The 13836-nt window shown below is 50.7% G+C and overlaps 4 protein-coding genes across 4 annotated transcripts; 2 read left to right on the forward strand and 2 right to left on the reverse strand.

The window, feature by feature from the left end:
• Positions 1-2: 2 nt before the first annotated feature.
• On the reverse strand, positions 3-2648 carry VFPPC_16668 (FluG domain-containing protein; the record flags this gene model as incomplete). Its single annotated transcript, XM_018294421.1, has 5 exons — positions 3-1096; positions 1175-1524; positions 1579-2078; positions 2140-2350; positions 2413-2648. The coding sequence occupies 5 exons, from the start codon at positions 2646-2648 to the stop codon at positions 3-5; spliced, it is 2391 nt and encodes a 796-aa protein (XP_018138684.1).
• A 1080-nt stretch (positions 2649-3728) lies between these two features.
• VFPPC_18181 (C2H2 finger domain protein) lies at positions 3729-6266 on the forward strand (the record flags this gene model as incomplete). The annotated part of the gene is made up of 6 exons (XM_018281661.1): positions 3729-4069; positions 4131-4377; positions 4425-4747; positions 4809-5185; positions 5238-6016; positions 6165-6266. The coding sequence occupies 6 exons, from the start codon at positions 3729-3731 to the stop codon at positions 6264-6266; spliced, it is 2169 nt and encodes a 722-aa protein (XP_018138685.1).
• Positions 6267-8096: 1830 nt separating this feature from the next.
• On the reverse strand, positions 8097-10712 carry VFPPC_01919 (hypothetical protein; the record flags this gene model as incomplete). Its single annotated transcript, XM_018281662.1, has 5 exons — positions 8097-8623; positions 8668-9889; positions 9946-10047; positions 10099-10391; positions 10448-10712. 5 exons carry the CDS (start codon positions 10710-10712, stop codon positions 8097-8099), a joined length of 2409 nt encoding a protein of 802 aa, XP_018138687.1.
• A 391-nt stretch (positions 10713-11103) lies between these two features.
• On the forward strand, positions 11104-11993 carry VFPPC_13179 (hypothetical protein; the record flags this gene model as incomplete). The annotated part of the gene is made up of 4 exons (XM_018290956.1): positions 11104-11115; positions 11163-11327; positions 11622-11721; positions 11773-11993. The coding sequence occupies 4 exons, from the start codon at positions 11104-11106 to the stop codon at positions 11991-11993; spliced, it is 498 nt and encodes a 165-aa protein (XP_018138688.1).
• Between the last annotated feature and the right edge of the window lie 1843 nt (positions 11994-13836).

Consider the following 13836-nt stretch of genomic DNA (forward strand, 5'->3'; position numbering starts at 1 on the left):
CTTCACCTGGCCAATTTCGTCCTGTGGACTCCTTGCTGGCGCTGTGATTTCGCCTCCCGGACCATCTGGCGACGTTGTTCCTGTCTCATTCTTCTACGATTTACCTGCTCCGAGGTTCTCAAAAGGACATTGTGGACAGACTTGACATGGTTTCTGAAATGATCTAAATGCTTAAACGTCTCATTTCTACATTTAGGATGTTTACAAACAAGCGCTTCCCCTCGCTGCTCGATAGCTTCGCGGTCTGTCAGGTGCTGGTCGTCAAAGTGATCATTTCGTATGGTCGGGCGACACCACTGAAACGTGCGCTCTGCGGCTGTCAATCGCTCGTCGCCGATACAATCTGGACATTGGCTTGCATGCATGAGAAGAGGGAAGAGGCTGGGCTCGCACCAAGCTTCAAACGCGGGTGATTCTTCCTTGATAAATTGCTGTACTCGGGGTTGGGGTGGAGGCCTTGGCCGAGTTTGGCTGACTTTACCGGTGTCCCTTTTGTCGCAGAGCGCGACCATCAAGTCGACTGCCTCTATTCTGATACAAGCGATTTGTTCTTCCGTCAAGTCCTTGGGCTGAAAGCAGAGTATCTCGGACAGCCTGGCGCGTTCGGGAATGACGAGCTCAATAACAGGCTCTTCGTACTGCTCTTCGACCTCCCCGCGAGCCTGGGCCTCGATGTCCCAAGTTGGACGATGATAGAAGTAATACTCGCGATAGTCTTTGGCAATTCGCTTCTCTCGCTCTGCCTTTTTCGTTCTGATTTTGTCTGTGAGCTCCCGTATTTTGTCTTCATGTACACTACCAGCAATCCGATACTGGCCCTGCTTGAGTTGCGCGCGCTCTTCTTCTAGTTCCGTGATATCTGGATCAGGTGGCACCTGAGCCCATACTTCGTCCGGCACCATATCGCGGGTTGCTCGAGGGTCTCGGGTGAGGCTCACGTGGGCAAACATCCGAAATAACTGATCCTGCTTCTCCTCTTCTAGGAAGGCATTTTGGAGGTCGAACCTCGCAATCTCATTCAAGTACGCACTAAAGAAGGTAGAAAACCTAGGGTCATGCCGCATCATCTGGTCACGAACTGAATCGGGCGCGTCACCTACCAAGTGAATTACTTAGCATACACTTCCCGCAGGATAGGCGGCGGACCAAAGGGAGAATGGTACGATTCACTTACCATCGGCCGCATTGGCGGCGCCTCTGCGAGCAAATCTTGGTGTCCAAGCCTTTTCATGCCCAGAATCGAGACTTTGCCGCCCCATGTCGTAACTCAGCTTTGAATATAGCATAGCCTCGTTGGTAGAGAGGTCACAGCCTCGAACGCGGCGGAAAACTGGCACCTTCAGCATCTCCTCTCTCCACCGAAGCGGCGTGCACTCGGTCGGACCCCAAACCTGTGATTCGAACACACGGGATGCATTGGTCAGGCTTGGTGCGTCGAAGGCGCGGTCATGCAACGCAAGGGCGAGAACCACTGTAATGGGGCAAAAGATCAACTTCTTGCTCGGAGTGAAGAAGAAAATAGTCCTGAGATGCATCAGTAGGTTTACCACTCAAAGGTGCAAGTGATTGGAATCATACGGCTTGGGCTTTTTATCGGCTCCCTTGTGATGAATGAACTTAATCGCCATAGCCAGGACAGGCAGTCCTGTGACAGGATGACGGACAAGCATCATAAGAATGTCCTCATAACAAAGAGCCTTTGGCCGTCCGCGCTTTGTTGTTTCCATGGAAAGCAGCTCCTCTACCTTCTGCGACTCTTCATCTAAGGCATCTGCGGCATCTTCCGAGGCATCATCGGCTGACTGGACGACCTTCTGCCCGAATAGCTTTTCGATGGAGCCGTCCTTGGGCTTCTTCCTTTCACCGTTTACTAGTTCGGCCGGCCGCGCTCCAGTATAGCAAAGAATTTGGTAGCAGCCGGCCAGTTGAATGCGATGCCGCTCGAGGTCGAATGCGCCGGTGTCGTAAGCGATATTATACGTTAGAATGACTCGCAGACTGTCGACGTTTAGGACAGCCTTCCCATCAATGTTCGGCGCACGGAGGCCAAATCTAGGAACTAATACATTGTGGTGGTACTGATTAACTGTTAGTGGGTGGTTAATGGTGAGGCTCAATGTGGGAGGATATCGTTGGCACCTTATACACTTCTTTACTGTCGTTCCGATTCATGTATTGGCCCGTGACCGTCGTGTACAGCTGCTGGAACTGGCGCACGTACTCCTCCGAAGTGCCCCACGACTTGACATTGTAGTTACCGCACACGAAGAGGAAGAAGTCCATCGTAGTTTCTCGAGATAGAGACCGGATCGTCTGCTCCCAGTCACCAACTTTATTCTCATCGCAGTACCTGTATCGTCTTCTATTAGCAAGTCGTATTCCTGATAGACACTATAACGAGGTGCCACAAACCTTTTCCACTTCTTGAAAATGCCAGTGATATTGATCATGGTCTCTTCTGAGTACTTCGGCTTGACGAAGCGGACTTTGCTTAGTCGCTTCCGATTCGCAGCATGTTCCTCTGCTGAAAGAGGTGCCGGCCTTGGAACCCTCCGTTGCGCCTCTTTGGCAGCAAAACGCTCGAGGAACTTGGCATGGTGATTCGGCGGGCCGTTAGCCCTTGAACGACGTACCACTGTACCAGGCATCGTGGGATGGGCGAAGGCGTTCTAGTGAAGGGAAACGTGCATCTATTGCACTCGCGGTAGACGTGCAAAAGATGAGAAAGCTTACGAGGGGAACGTTGTTGGTGTTGCCGCCCTTTATACACGGAAGTCGATCATGGGTCACGGCTCACTGGCCCGAGCCAGCTTGAGCGGTTAGCTATATTTGGCTTTCAGTGATGACGAGAGCGCTCAGGGACGGTTTCCGCCACTGACTAACCGCGGCAATCATTTAGTCATGAATGCATGGTGGCGGATGGGTTTCAGACAGGGGTGAGTCGGTGCCTGGAAGGTACAGTGTACCTGGTTTGGGCCAATGCCCCTCATTGTCTGCTACCACCAAAAGCGGCGGCATGAACCACCAGATTCGGGGCTCAGCAGCGCTTCTTGCATTTAAAGAGTAGTATATAAGCTATATTTAGTATATTTATATAGTATATAATTTTTACTATTTATTTATATAAAATATATATTTATATCTTATATACTTATAAAGTTATATACTAAATAAAGTCTAGAGCTATTTAAATATAAATGCTATTATAAGATAACCTCTAAAATATATAAGATATTAGTTTACTTTTTATACTAAAATATAGCTAATAAATAATACTATATACTATCTTAAACAATGAGACGGCGATTTCACCACCGGTTGTAGTGGTCTTTCCCACCAAGGCTGGTGGGCAATTTGCCCAGGATCCAGCGCCGCTTTAAGGCCTCGCGGCTGCTTCTGCTGGTGGGGCTATTACACCAGCCAGCTCCATGTACCTCTAAAGTCCTCCTTCGCCCCACCAGCCATGCCCTGCAACAAAGCTCAAGCTCTTGAAGCAAGCACCTCCAGGCAAGAACTAGACATCAAGGCTGCCTTCTCGAAACCACCTTTCGGACACACGAATACGAAGGCACAACCACCAAATATGGCGGCATTGCACGGATCGTACTTAAGGGGCACTCACCCCGCCGCAAGGATGGTTGGGATTGCAGCCTTTGTCTACCTCTTTGCTGCAGACACTCGCCACGCCCAACCGACTCCCTACCGCCTAGAATCAAAAGCTTCCAGCCATGACACGTCGAGCACACTCTTCCGCTCCATCTTACGACTCAGACGCCTCGTACTCCCCTGAGGACGATGATGTCGAAGATGACATCTTTGACCGGAATGGTGCCGACCGCTCGGAATTGGAAACAGACGCGACGGATGTCGAAGATTTAAGCCTTGTTGACGAGGATGGCTGCGACGACATCGACGTCGATGACCAGGTTCAGTACTTCGGAGGAAACATTCATCCTCCGGAGTACTACCGACACGCTGTTGAGAGTTTCAACGAGAGCGCCTACGAAACTCAGGACTACAGTGACGGTAGCTTGCTGCTCCTAGACGCCTGTGAGGAGCAATGGCGCCAGTACGCCGTACAACTTCCTTCTCTTTGCTGGCTGCTAATTTGTCTGCTCCCCGCCCTCTAGATACTGCAAAATGCTGGAGCGCGACCCTCAAAGCTGTTTTGAGTCTATCTCCGAGTCTAACGCCCTGCGCCTCCTCTATAACTTTTTCGACTGGTCGCTCAATCAGAAAATCGGCAAGGACGGAAGGAAGAAAAGAGGAACCAGGAAGAGCAGCTCCCTGGGCACGTACTGGAAAGTCTTCCGTCTCGTCCATGAGAGAGCCACGGGAAACAAGCTTGATCCGAAGCTGAATCGGCGTATGCACAAGGTACGGCCAATCCCTGCCAACGTGAATGTAGGCGGCTAACCGAGTAGGTGCTTCGAGATCTCGCCAAAAAACATGGTTTAAGCAACGAGAAACGTGCGAATCGTTGTATGACAATCGACGACCTTAAAAAGCAAATTGAGACGACAATCAGCACAACGAAGAAGTCGTTCAAGCTAGGAGAGCTGCGCATTCTTGCTGTTCTATTTCTCCTCCTCCTCGCACCTGCAGGAGCACGCCCTACGTCCATTTTGCGTATGCGGTTTGGAGATATCCGGCTCGTGCTGGCGAGGGACCCAGAAGGCGGGCCACACAACATTCTAATTAGATTCACACTGGCCTTCACGAAGACATATCTTGGGGTCAAAGACGCGTAAGGAGGCAACGGCCTTGCTTTTCATCCTTTTTAGAAACAACTTATTAACATACCGCAGAAAAACTTACCCGGTCCCTGAGAACTTGCATGATCCTTCCTTGTTACTTAGCCCGCATGTCTTTTTACTCGGCATTTTGTTCCGCCATCGTGCGTTCCGTGCCAAAACCCTCACCTCTCCCGCACAGCTGGCTAATCTCGACATTCACCCGCAAGAGCGAGAGTTGCCTCTGCCGTTGAGGGACGAATTGAAAGAAACACACATATTTCGTCGGGCTGTGAAAAACCTGACTGGCTTTGAGTTATCTCAGGATAAACCCATCTCCTACCAGATGGTTGCACAGTGGATCAGAAGAGTCGGCGAAGTCTTGGGGTTAGAATATCCCACTATTCCCTACAGTTTGCGTTACAACGCGGCAAATGAATTCGACCGGAGCGGTATGTCCGGACCAATTTCTTGTCAAGTGCTTTAAGCTTACTCTAGTTGTAGCCGATATAAGTGAGGCGCTGCGAAATCTTGCCATGGGTCATGCCAACTCGACACCATTCCTGCGCCACTACCTGGGCCGAGAAATTGGCGCAGATACATGGGCTATTCTCCGGCGACAAAAACCACAGCAAGCCTTGATTACGCAGGCCTGCAGCGTCGGTCACTCGATAAGCAAACGACGGCCCACGGACCTCACACCTGAACAAGTAGCATCCGTGAACGGTGATCCCCTAATTAAACGGCTAGAGCGAGACTTGCGACGCCATCGTCAGGGGTCGGAGAAGTACATGGAGCTCCGCCGCGAGTTGCGAAATGAGAAGCAAAGGCTGAAGAGACAGCTGAAGCAGAAAATTCGGGATGAATGGACCGCCGAACAGGCTGTCGACGACATCGAGCGGCAGTTGCAAGGTGTCGGTTTTGCTAAGGGAGCGGCCGCGGACACAACTGTCTCTCCTCAGCGACCAGCTCAAAAACGACTCGTGGAGGCTCTCACTGCTCCCCTTGGCAATACACTCGAGGGTCAATATCGGCGAAGAGACAACGCCATTTGCGCCATCATGGCTTATTGCGTGGTTGAGGAGGGGCAGACCATCCAGCGCCGTACACCCTCTGTCGAGTCCAGGTCGACCTTTATATCTGAACCACCAGTGAGAGGCCCTCAGCACATGGCTCTGATGTCTGTCTTTGTCAAGAATGAGAAGGAGAGACCGAGGAGGTGCTTCATTTGTGTTGGCAAAGCACTCACCCTGGCTCCTGAAGACATGGCTGTGGAGGATCTCGTACATCAGTTCTATACTCCGGGGGACCTAAATAGGCACTTCCGTCGCAGCCATCTAAGTAATATGCAAAAGGACGATAAGATAGAGTGCCCAGCTTGCTGCATACCACTCGAACATAAGCAGCACTTGCTGACCCATGCTCAAATAGTTCATGGGATTCACCTGCGTCATCAGCACCATGTTGAAACTGATGGGGTTGTATTTTGACTCAGTTGCACTTTCTGTTATTCAATACATTTTAATAATTTAGATAGTCAAATCATCTCAGTGTACAAATTGCTTATCAGGTTACCCTTCTGAGCCCTCAACAATTAATCGTGCGTTGTACCTGTGTGCACGGCACCGTAACGGGCCACTGTGTTCTCCAGGAACGACGCCAACAACATCATCACGTTTACGGGGAAATGTGACCAGTAGCCGGCGAAACCTATATTCGACAAGGCTCTGAAAGTGAGGCGCACGTACGGGGTCCGTACATACAGCCCGAAAATCGACCCAAGATGCCAATGCGGACTTCAGTGGGTGAAATATTGGCTTTGAATCGGAGCTGCGCATTCTACAGAGCAGCAGTACAAATATACTTCCTCCGCAGCACCACGGCATTTGTCATTTCGGATTAAACCCGAGAAGGAGCGACCAAAAAGATGCTTCATTTGTGTTGACAAAGCACTCACCCTAGCTCCAGATGATGTGGTCTCGCACATCAGTTCCACGCCTCGGGTGACTTGTCCAAGCACTTCCGCCGCAAACATCTGTCAAATTTGAAGCATGGTGATGACATAGAGTGTCCCGATAGGCACAACATTGACAAACTTCGTTGCATTCAACGTCTGCCAGTTTTCGGTTAGCATTTGGCTTAATGGGGACGAAGCGACACGATTTACGTGTTCGGAAGTGTATACGCAGGTCCTTCCGTTTTGAAAATGGTTCGGTTCGTTCGCATCCGTAGTAAGGACAATAGCGCCTCTTGCCGGTTTCTGGACCTTCTTTGCCACCTGTAGTGCTTTCGAATTTCGCTATGGCGTGGACGCTACATCTTCCAAGAGCAGCCGATATGTTCGCCTGTGATTTCTCAAGGGCGACTTTCAAAGACTAAACGGTGTCAGTTCTGTAGCTACGAAGAAATAGAGGTAACCGTCTGCTCGTCAAGGTGAGTGCAATCCTGACGTTCCAAAGGAGATCCCCAAAGCTAAGCTGGAAAAGCTTCCCCCCGATCCCGAATCGTCGGCCTTGCCAAACAGATTAAGCAAACGGCGCTTTGCATGAGGCGAGAGTATGGTTTCATTAAGTCTGCGCCCAAGGAGGTGAGGGAAGAATATCAACAACTGCGGAGAGATCTCAAAACTATTGAAAAGTGTTTTCGGGCTGATATGACGAAAGTATATCAAGAAGCATGCCGTCGTCGCATCCACAACGAGGAGTTGCGGAAGCAATTAAGTGGAATGAGCATAGACGCTGAAGTTGACGGACAGCCTAAGCCCGAGCCTACTGTGCAGCATCAGCTAGAAGAGCGAACACTGTCAGGTGTCTTCCACGCTGTCTCGATGTTCGGGTGTTAATTGTAACTCAATCTGCCTTTTTGCGCTCCAGTCCGATCATTGTTCCACCTGTGATAAAACACAGTCTTTGGCTCCAAGCGATTCTTCCATTCGGCCTGTGAGTGGTGAAACTAAGTGTTTGGGCTTTGGACGACATGCGAGTACACAAGGTTGCTGAAGCGTACTGGTACGTGGGCTGGTCGGCTCAAGCCATTATTTATGCGAGCCCATCAGCATGCGCCACCCGCTGCGTGGCACATTCGGCACAAGCCAATTTTCGCACAGGCTCAAAAGCCAGCGCCGGGCTGGGCCGTAGCTGTCAAGCCTACTCGAATATCCGCTTATGCCGTCACCTTCACGCCAAGTTACTTGGGCGTACCAAGGCATCCGCGCCAACTGGCCTTCGACACTGAGCTGACGCTAGGATCAGCACATAAAAGTTTGCCTCCGAACAAAGCAAAACAGGCCAAGCGGCCTCATCATAGTACCTCACAGGCGATTGGAAGTGCGCTCATATCAGTCCGTGCAACTTCGTCTACGCTTCAACGCCGTCTCTTAACTCTACTGCTATCTTCTTCCTGGTGTTCTCTCTCACCTGGTAGCCTCTGTACCACAATCGTGTGAGTGCCATCGTCAACAACTTTGCGAAAACAGTCTGTTGGGTTCAATTGGTTACGCTCCTTATCAAATAAATAGTACCCCTTCCTCATATAGTCCCTTGCCATCCGCCTTACGCGCTCCAGGTCGTCCGGGTTTGCTGGGTTCACTATCAATGGATCAGAGATCACAAAACTATCACCAGATTCTACATCCACAAAGTCAATACGAATCGTCCGTTTTTGCTCGGCCCCATCCGCTCCAGCTTCTTCTGCAACAATCGCCAATGCCTCCTGGTGTTCCTTGTTGGGGTCATGTGCCACAAGCTCTTGGAAGTTGAATCGTGTGTTTCGATCTGTCCGTCGCAGCACAATTTGAGTCTCTGTTCCTTGTCCCAAGCCCGCCGATAAGACCTGCCTCGAACCGTCGGCTGCCCCAGCGGGCGACTCGGGTGCTGGCTCTCCATGCTCTTCTGAGATACCTCAGCAACCTCCCTTTGTCCATGATCTAATCTACTCTGCTCCAAGTGTACCGTTGTCTTTAGCCGAGTCAACTTTCTTTCCTCCAAGATTACATCTTGTCGTAATCCATCAAGCTGCACGTTCCGGTCTAGAATCTGTCGATTGATTTCGTCTAGCCGTTCCTGAAGCGACGCTTCGTCTTGTGTCAACTCCTCGAGTTTCGATTCCTTGTCCCTCACTCGACGACATATGTCACTATGCCTCGCTTGCTCCAAATGAAGCTCCTGTCTTGTTATGGCCAAAATTATGTCCTCTTCGGTTACCGTCGTCGGCCTACTGCTGTTTCCAACAAGTTCAGGTTGCTCACTGATAGGCATACAGGGGATCATCGCTACGTCGTCGTTCCCGGTGGCATCGTCGCAAGTAATAGGGCTTCCTAGAGGCGGTGGCGCTCCAAAGTACGCGCAGTAAACAGACCGTCGAACGAACGTCGACCTCATCTCCCTCATCTCGCCATAGACGTCGGCATGCATCTGCGGCAAAAAGAGGCGGGTTTTATCGTATCGGTAATCAGTGTCGTTTGGTCGTCCACATCGTTGCGGTGGCCGCTCGTGCTCTCTTACTTCGTCTTCTGTCTCAAGTAGTGCTTCGCTTTCAGAAGCTGGCACAGCAGCCGCAAAAGCATCTAGTTTTTGTTGTACGCACGCCTCTGGATCTCGAAACACATATCGGCCAGGCTGGCGGGCTGCGAAAAGCGCCTGTTCAGCTACCTTTCGGTCGGAAGATGTCTCCAAGATCTCTTCGAGCTGGTCTGATACAAATCGAAGTCGCGCAGCGAGAGACGCAAGCTCGTGTAGAACTGTTTCGTTTGCCTTGGTTCGCGATACCGCCAGAAGGTCCTTCTTTTGCGTGTCGGCTGGCAACTCTTTGTAGTTGCGAAAAGCCGCCAGCCATAGCTGGCGTATCCCAAGGTCCAGCCGAGTGTTGATGTCTCCTGCCACGCTAGTGAAGGTTGTCTCTGACAACTGAATGATGCATTGGTCCTCCCTTTGGTTCGCATTGGTGAAACGTTGGTTGAGCACACCAGTTACGGTGTCGTCGGGCCCCACGTGCAGTATCTTTTTGATGCAGCCGGCAGCATCATTCAGAAGTTTTCGGTCCTCGAAAAAGGTGAACAGGGAGGGGATAAGACATTGTCTGGAAGAGCTGCAGACTCGAGACCAGATTGCTTCACGCTGTGGGCGAGAGAAGTTCTCGAAAATTTCGCCACTCCGTACCTGTGGTGAAAGGATCCGGGGTCAGCGGAACAGGCCCCTGGCGCCTTCCCCTCTACGGCCGTGATGGTGCCTCGCGTAATCTGTTTCATGGCTTCCTGATCGCCATCGCAGACGTCACGCCACCATCTGTAGATATGGTTCAAGTATGCAAGGTTCGGCTAAGTCGATGTCAGCATTTGAATTAACAGGCGACTTTACATGTACACTACCTCATCACACTTCATGCCTATTAGTTGGTGTATGGTGCCCAGTCGGAAACTGCCAAACAGTCCTGGAATGGCTAGGAGAGTGTCAAAGGCGGGTCCGTACTCCTTGTGCTTCGAAAGTTGGTTGAAGAGTCTTTTTTTGTTCGCGTTTGTTGCAAGCCTACCCAACCATAGATTTTCGAAGAAGGGGTTTTTCTCGCCACCCTTTCCTTGAAACTGCCTGATGGTAACGAAATATTCTCCGTCATCCGGCGCTTTCTGATAATCGTAGCCATCCGTGAGTAGAAGTCGCAGGTCTTCACTAAGATCTGTATTAGCATAGATCACTTGCCTCCCTCGGCACGCGACGTACCATCGAGATATAGATCAACGATCCATCTCTTCTTAGAGCCTTGCAGCACCTTGTCGGCCGCCGCAAGTCTGTCATGGCCCTCGAGGCACTCTATCTTGACGCCAGTAGGGAATTCCAGTTCCGGGTACGGTAGAGCATCCCTCATGAGGCTGGAGCTTGGAATTGAGGCACGAGCTACTGCCGCCTCTAGGACCTGCTGGGGGATAAGAGCCTTGACATGATGGCGGCTGTCTTCTTTACGACAGCCACGTTCTTGGCGAAACATTGTTTTGATGGCGTCGACATGGTTGTTTTTAGAGCCTGTAGCCTCATCGTGCGCTGGGTCTCGATACTGCAAAGATGCTATGCATATATATGCTTGCGGTTCCACAGTACTTGGTTCGTCGTTCCTCCTCAATACGACGGTTCACAGTTGTGAAGTTCTCTACAACCATTGCGTGCACTTGATAACCATTCCGAAAGAAACAGACTGGATGGTGCCGAAAGCTCACTACGTTTCTGCAGCCTTCTTCTTGTAGTCCTAATGATGTTCACAATATGTCCAATTATGGCCGCTGAAATTGGTTTTGGTCCATTTTGGACGAAAACGCGGCATACCAGTCAATAAACCGGCACACTGGTTCCCATCAGGGCAACGGAGTCCAAGGTAAGACAAGATGTCAAACACGGTAAATCGACCCCAGAAACGCAACGCAACCCGTATTGATCCGCTCAGGCTTGTGGATGCGAACCGACTCGGACGTCAGGCCATGGAGACGGTATTGGTGAAGCCCTATTCACCTTGGGATTATTACTCGAAGATTTACAGCTTGCGCTGGGCGAGAACGAACCGGTTATTGTTGCTGAGAGGAAAGGTGGTCCGTCCTTTGATCTGGTGTCGGTCCGTCCTTTGATCTGGTGTCGGTCCGTCCTTTGATCTGGTGTCGGTCCGTCCGTGCCAAGACCTCAGCCAGGGTCATCTTGAACTACTGCTCTCGATACAGCACCCAAACTTTGTTACCGTTCATGAAGTTTATAACAAACAGGATAAATGGTATATAGTTATGGAACATATGACACGTTCTCTACAAGAGGCCGTCGGCAACCCTTTTCTTGATAGCTCCAAGCTCGCCGCCATTATAGGGCAAAGTACGTGTTATGCCCCTCTCGTGATACGTACGCTTACCGTTGTTAGATTGTCACTGCCTTGGAATATCTCGAAAATAAAGGACTACGCTTCGGGTCCCTCACCTGTTCCGACGTACTACTGCATCCCAGTGGGAGAGTCAAATTATGTATGTCGTCCGTAGTTTTGGTCTGAAATAGAGCTAACACAAACACCTCAGGTAGACAGCACCACTGCACGCAATCAGATTCAAAAGATGACATACGGCGCCTCGACAACGTCATGATGGAGCTGGTGGATGGCTACGTCAAGGATGGTGCCAACATCGGTGTTGACAACCCGGAGCGATGGAGCCTCGAAGCCTTGCACTTCCTTGGCGCAACGACATCTGCTTCGTCGGCGGAGGAGCTTCTGCAGGTATGCCGACTTCCCTTGTTCTGAGGTTGTTTCCTAACCAGAAGCAGCATCCCTTTCTTCATTCATGGCAGAAAGGCACACTCCAGGGTCTTGTGTCTTTTGTAACGACGTGGACTAAGCAGAGTTACCATTATCTTGGGTGGCAGAATAGGCAGGCTGAGCAGCGGCTGGAGAAAAGTCGTTAGTGTCGTGATGTGCACCCATAGAGGTGATTAGCAGTGGACTTGGTACTTGATTGAAGCTATTTACAGGGGAAATTTATCCGTGGTTATTGGGGTGCGGCAAGCTGTTGTCTTTGCCACTTCAGCAGCTGTTAGCTTCCAGCTCTTGTAGTTATCACTCGTTATGGGTTCGTGCTTCGTAGGTATTTAGTCTATTTAGTCAAATTAGCAAGATGTTATGCTGAGTTGAGACGAGAGGTTCGCATTGTGAGGATGCACTTAGTCTATGGTAAGCATCAGTCAGAAGCAATAGCCCTGGTGTCCATTCAGTGGGTGAGCAGTCTACGGGATGGCCATGTTACGTTGTCACGGTCGGACCACAGCCTGGGCTGCCACGTGACTCTTAACCAAGTGTTTCAGCAAGTGTAACGGGCAGTATCGCGAGTTGCTCTTCTTCTCTTCCTCAGTTTAGTTGTTCGTAGTCAATCCACTGCATTTCCAGCGCTTCAGGCCTGTAGCTTGCACCGTGCCGTGACAACATTATCAGGCATAGGGTAGGACACATTACATCACCACCTGTTAATATGTTGTTTTGGCAAAGAGTTCATCTGTGGGCTGGCTGGCCGCCATGAGCCCAGAAATGGCATGCAGGGGAAGATCTGAAAGTGGTGGGGCCATATTGAAGAGCAATTGATTCCCATGTCGAAGCAGAAAGCTGCGCCATGCATGGATCCCCAAGCCCAGTACATTTCGAACTGAAGAGCAGCATCGTCATGAAGGAACCTGACACAATCCAAAAATGCTCTTCGCATCCCAGCAAGTCATGGCAATTTTCCATTTCAGCTGGAAGGCTCGCAGATCCACTGCACCTTGCCTCGTGTGGGTGGAGCGTGAACGGACCTCCAAGCCACTAGGGAAGGGTAAGGCTGAAGGACAAGGGGTAAGAAACGGTTGCCTTGCGGGAAAGCCTCCCACGAAGCCGCTGATCGGCCCCCTGGCATTTGGATCGGGTGGTTCCATTGCGGGTGGGCGGCCTTACTGGGAGTTCATATCCGGCTTTCCCGCCGCCCTGTTGTCAATAAAGCTGAGAGTTCTCCGTCCGCGCACTCAGCATTGCCCTTAGCTGACCGATTCGTTTGTACTCATATTACCTTAAACCGTCCATTGGATGGCACTCCTTGCATTCGTTCATTGCGACTGCCCTACATTACCTGGCGAAAACATCTTGCTGTCATGGGTGTACTCCCCATTTTCATATGTAGCCACGTAACATTGCAGTGCTTCTACGAGCTTTACCGGACATCATGTTAACAGATATTTGATATCCTGCTGTTTAATAGTACACTGTGTGGTGTCCAAAGCGGCAGTGGAGGCAGGACAAGAACTCTCAGTCGGGAGCTTGTTCGCAACTCTGGCTTGTAGGCCGTCAGTAATTGTGGGGTGCAATTGCCAACAAATCTCTCGGTGAACATGGGCGCAGCAGGATGTCGAAGTGCCATCCTTAGGCGGTCTGTAATTTCTCTGCTGTCCGCAAGGACTGGTGGCTTGTTCACAGTCCCGTGTATAGTAATGTATATGACTATAAGCTACAGGTTGCTATTAACACTACGTTGGTGCCCCAAGTCTGATATCCTCCCAAGAGGAAGGGGCAAACAGGCCCAGGGGTCCAGGTGGTATTTCAAAGAATTGCAAGGGAGCCAAAAAGC

Source organism: Pochonia chlamydosporia, chromosome 1 (genome assembly GCF_001653235.2).
Source record: "Pochonia chlamydosporia 170 chromosome 1, whole genome shotgun sequence".
In the NCBI taxonomy this organism is placed as follows: Eukaryota; Fungi; Ascomycota; class Sordariomycetes; order Hypocreales; family Clavicipitaceae; genus Pochonia; species Pochonia chlamydosporia.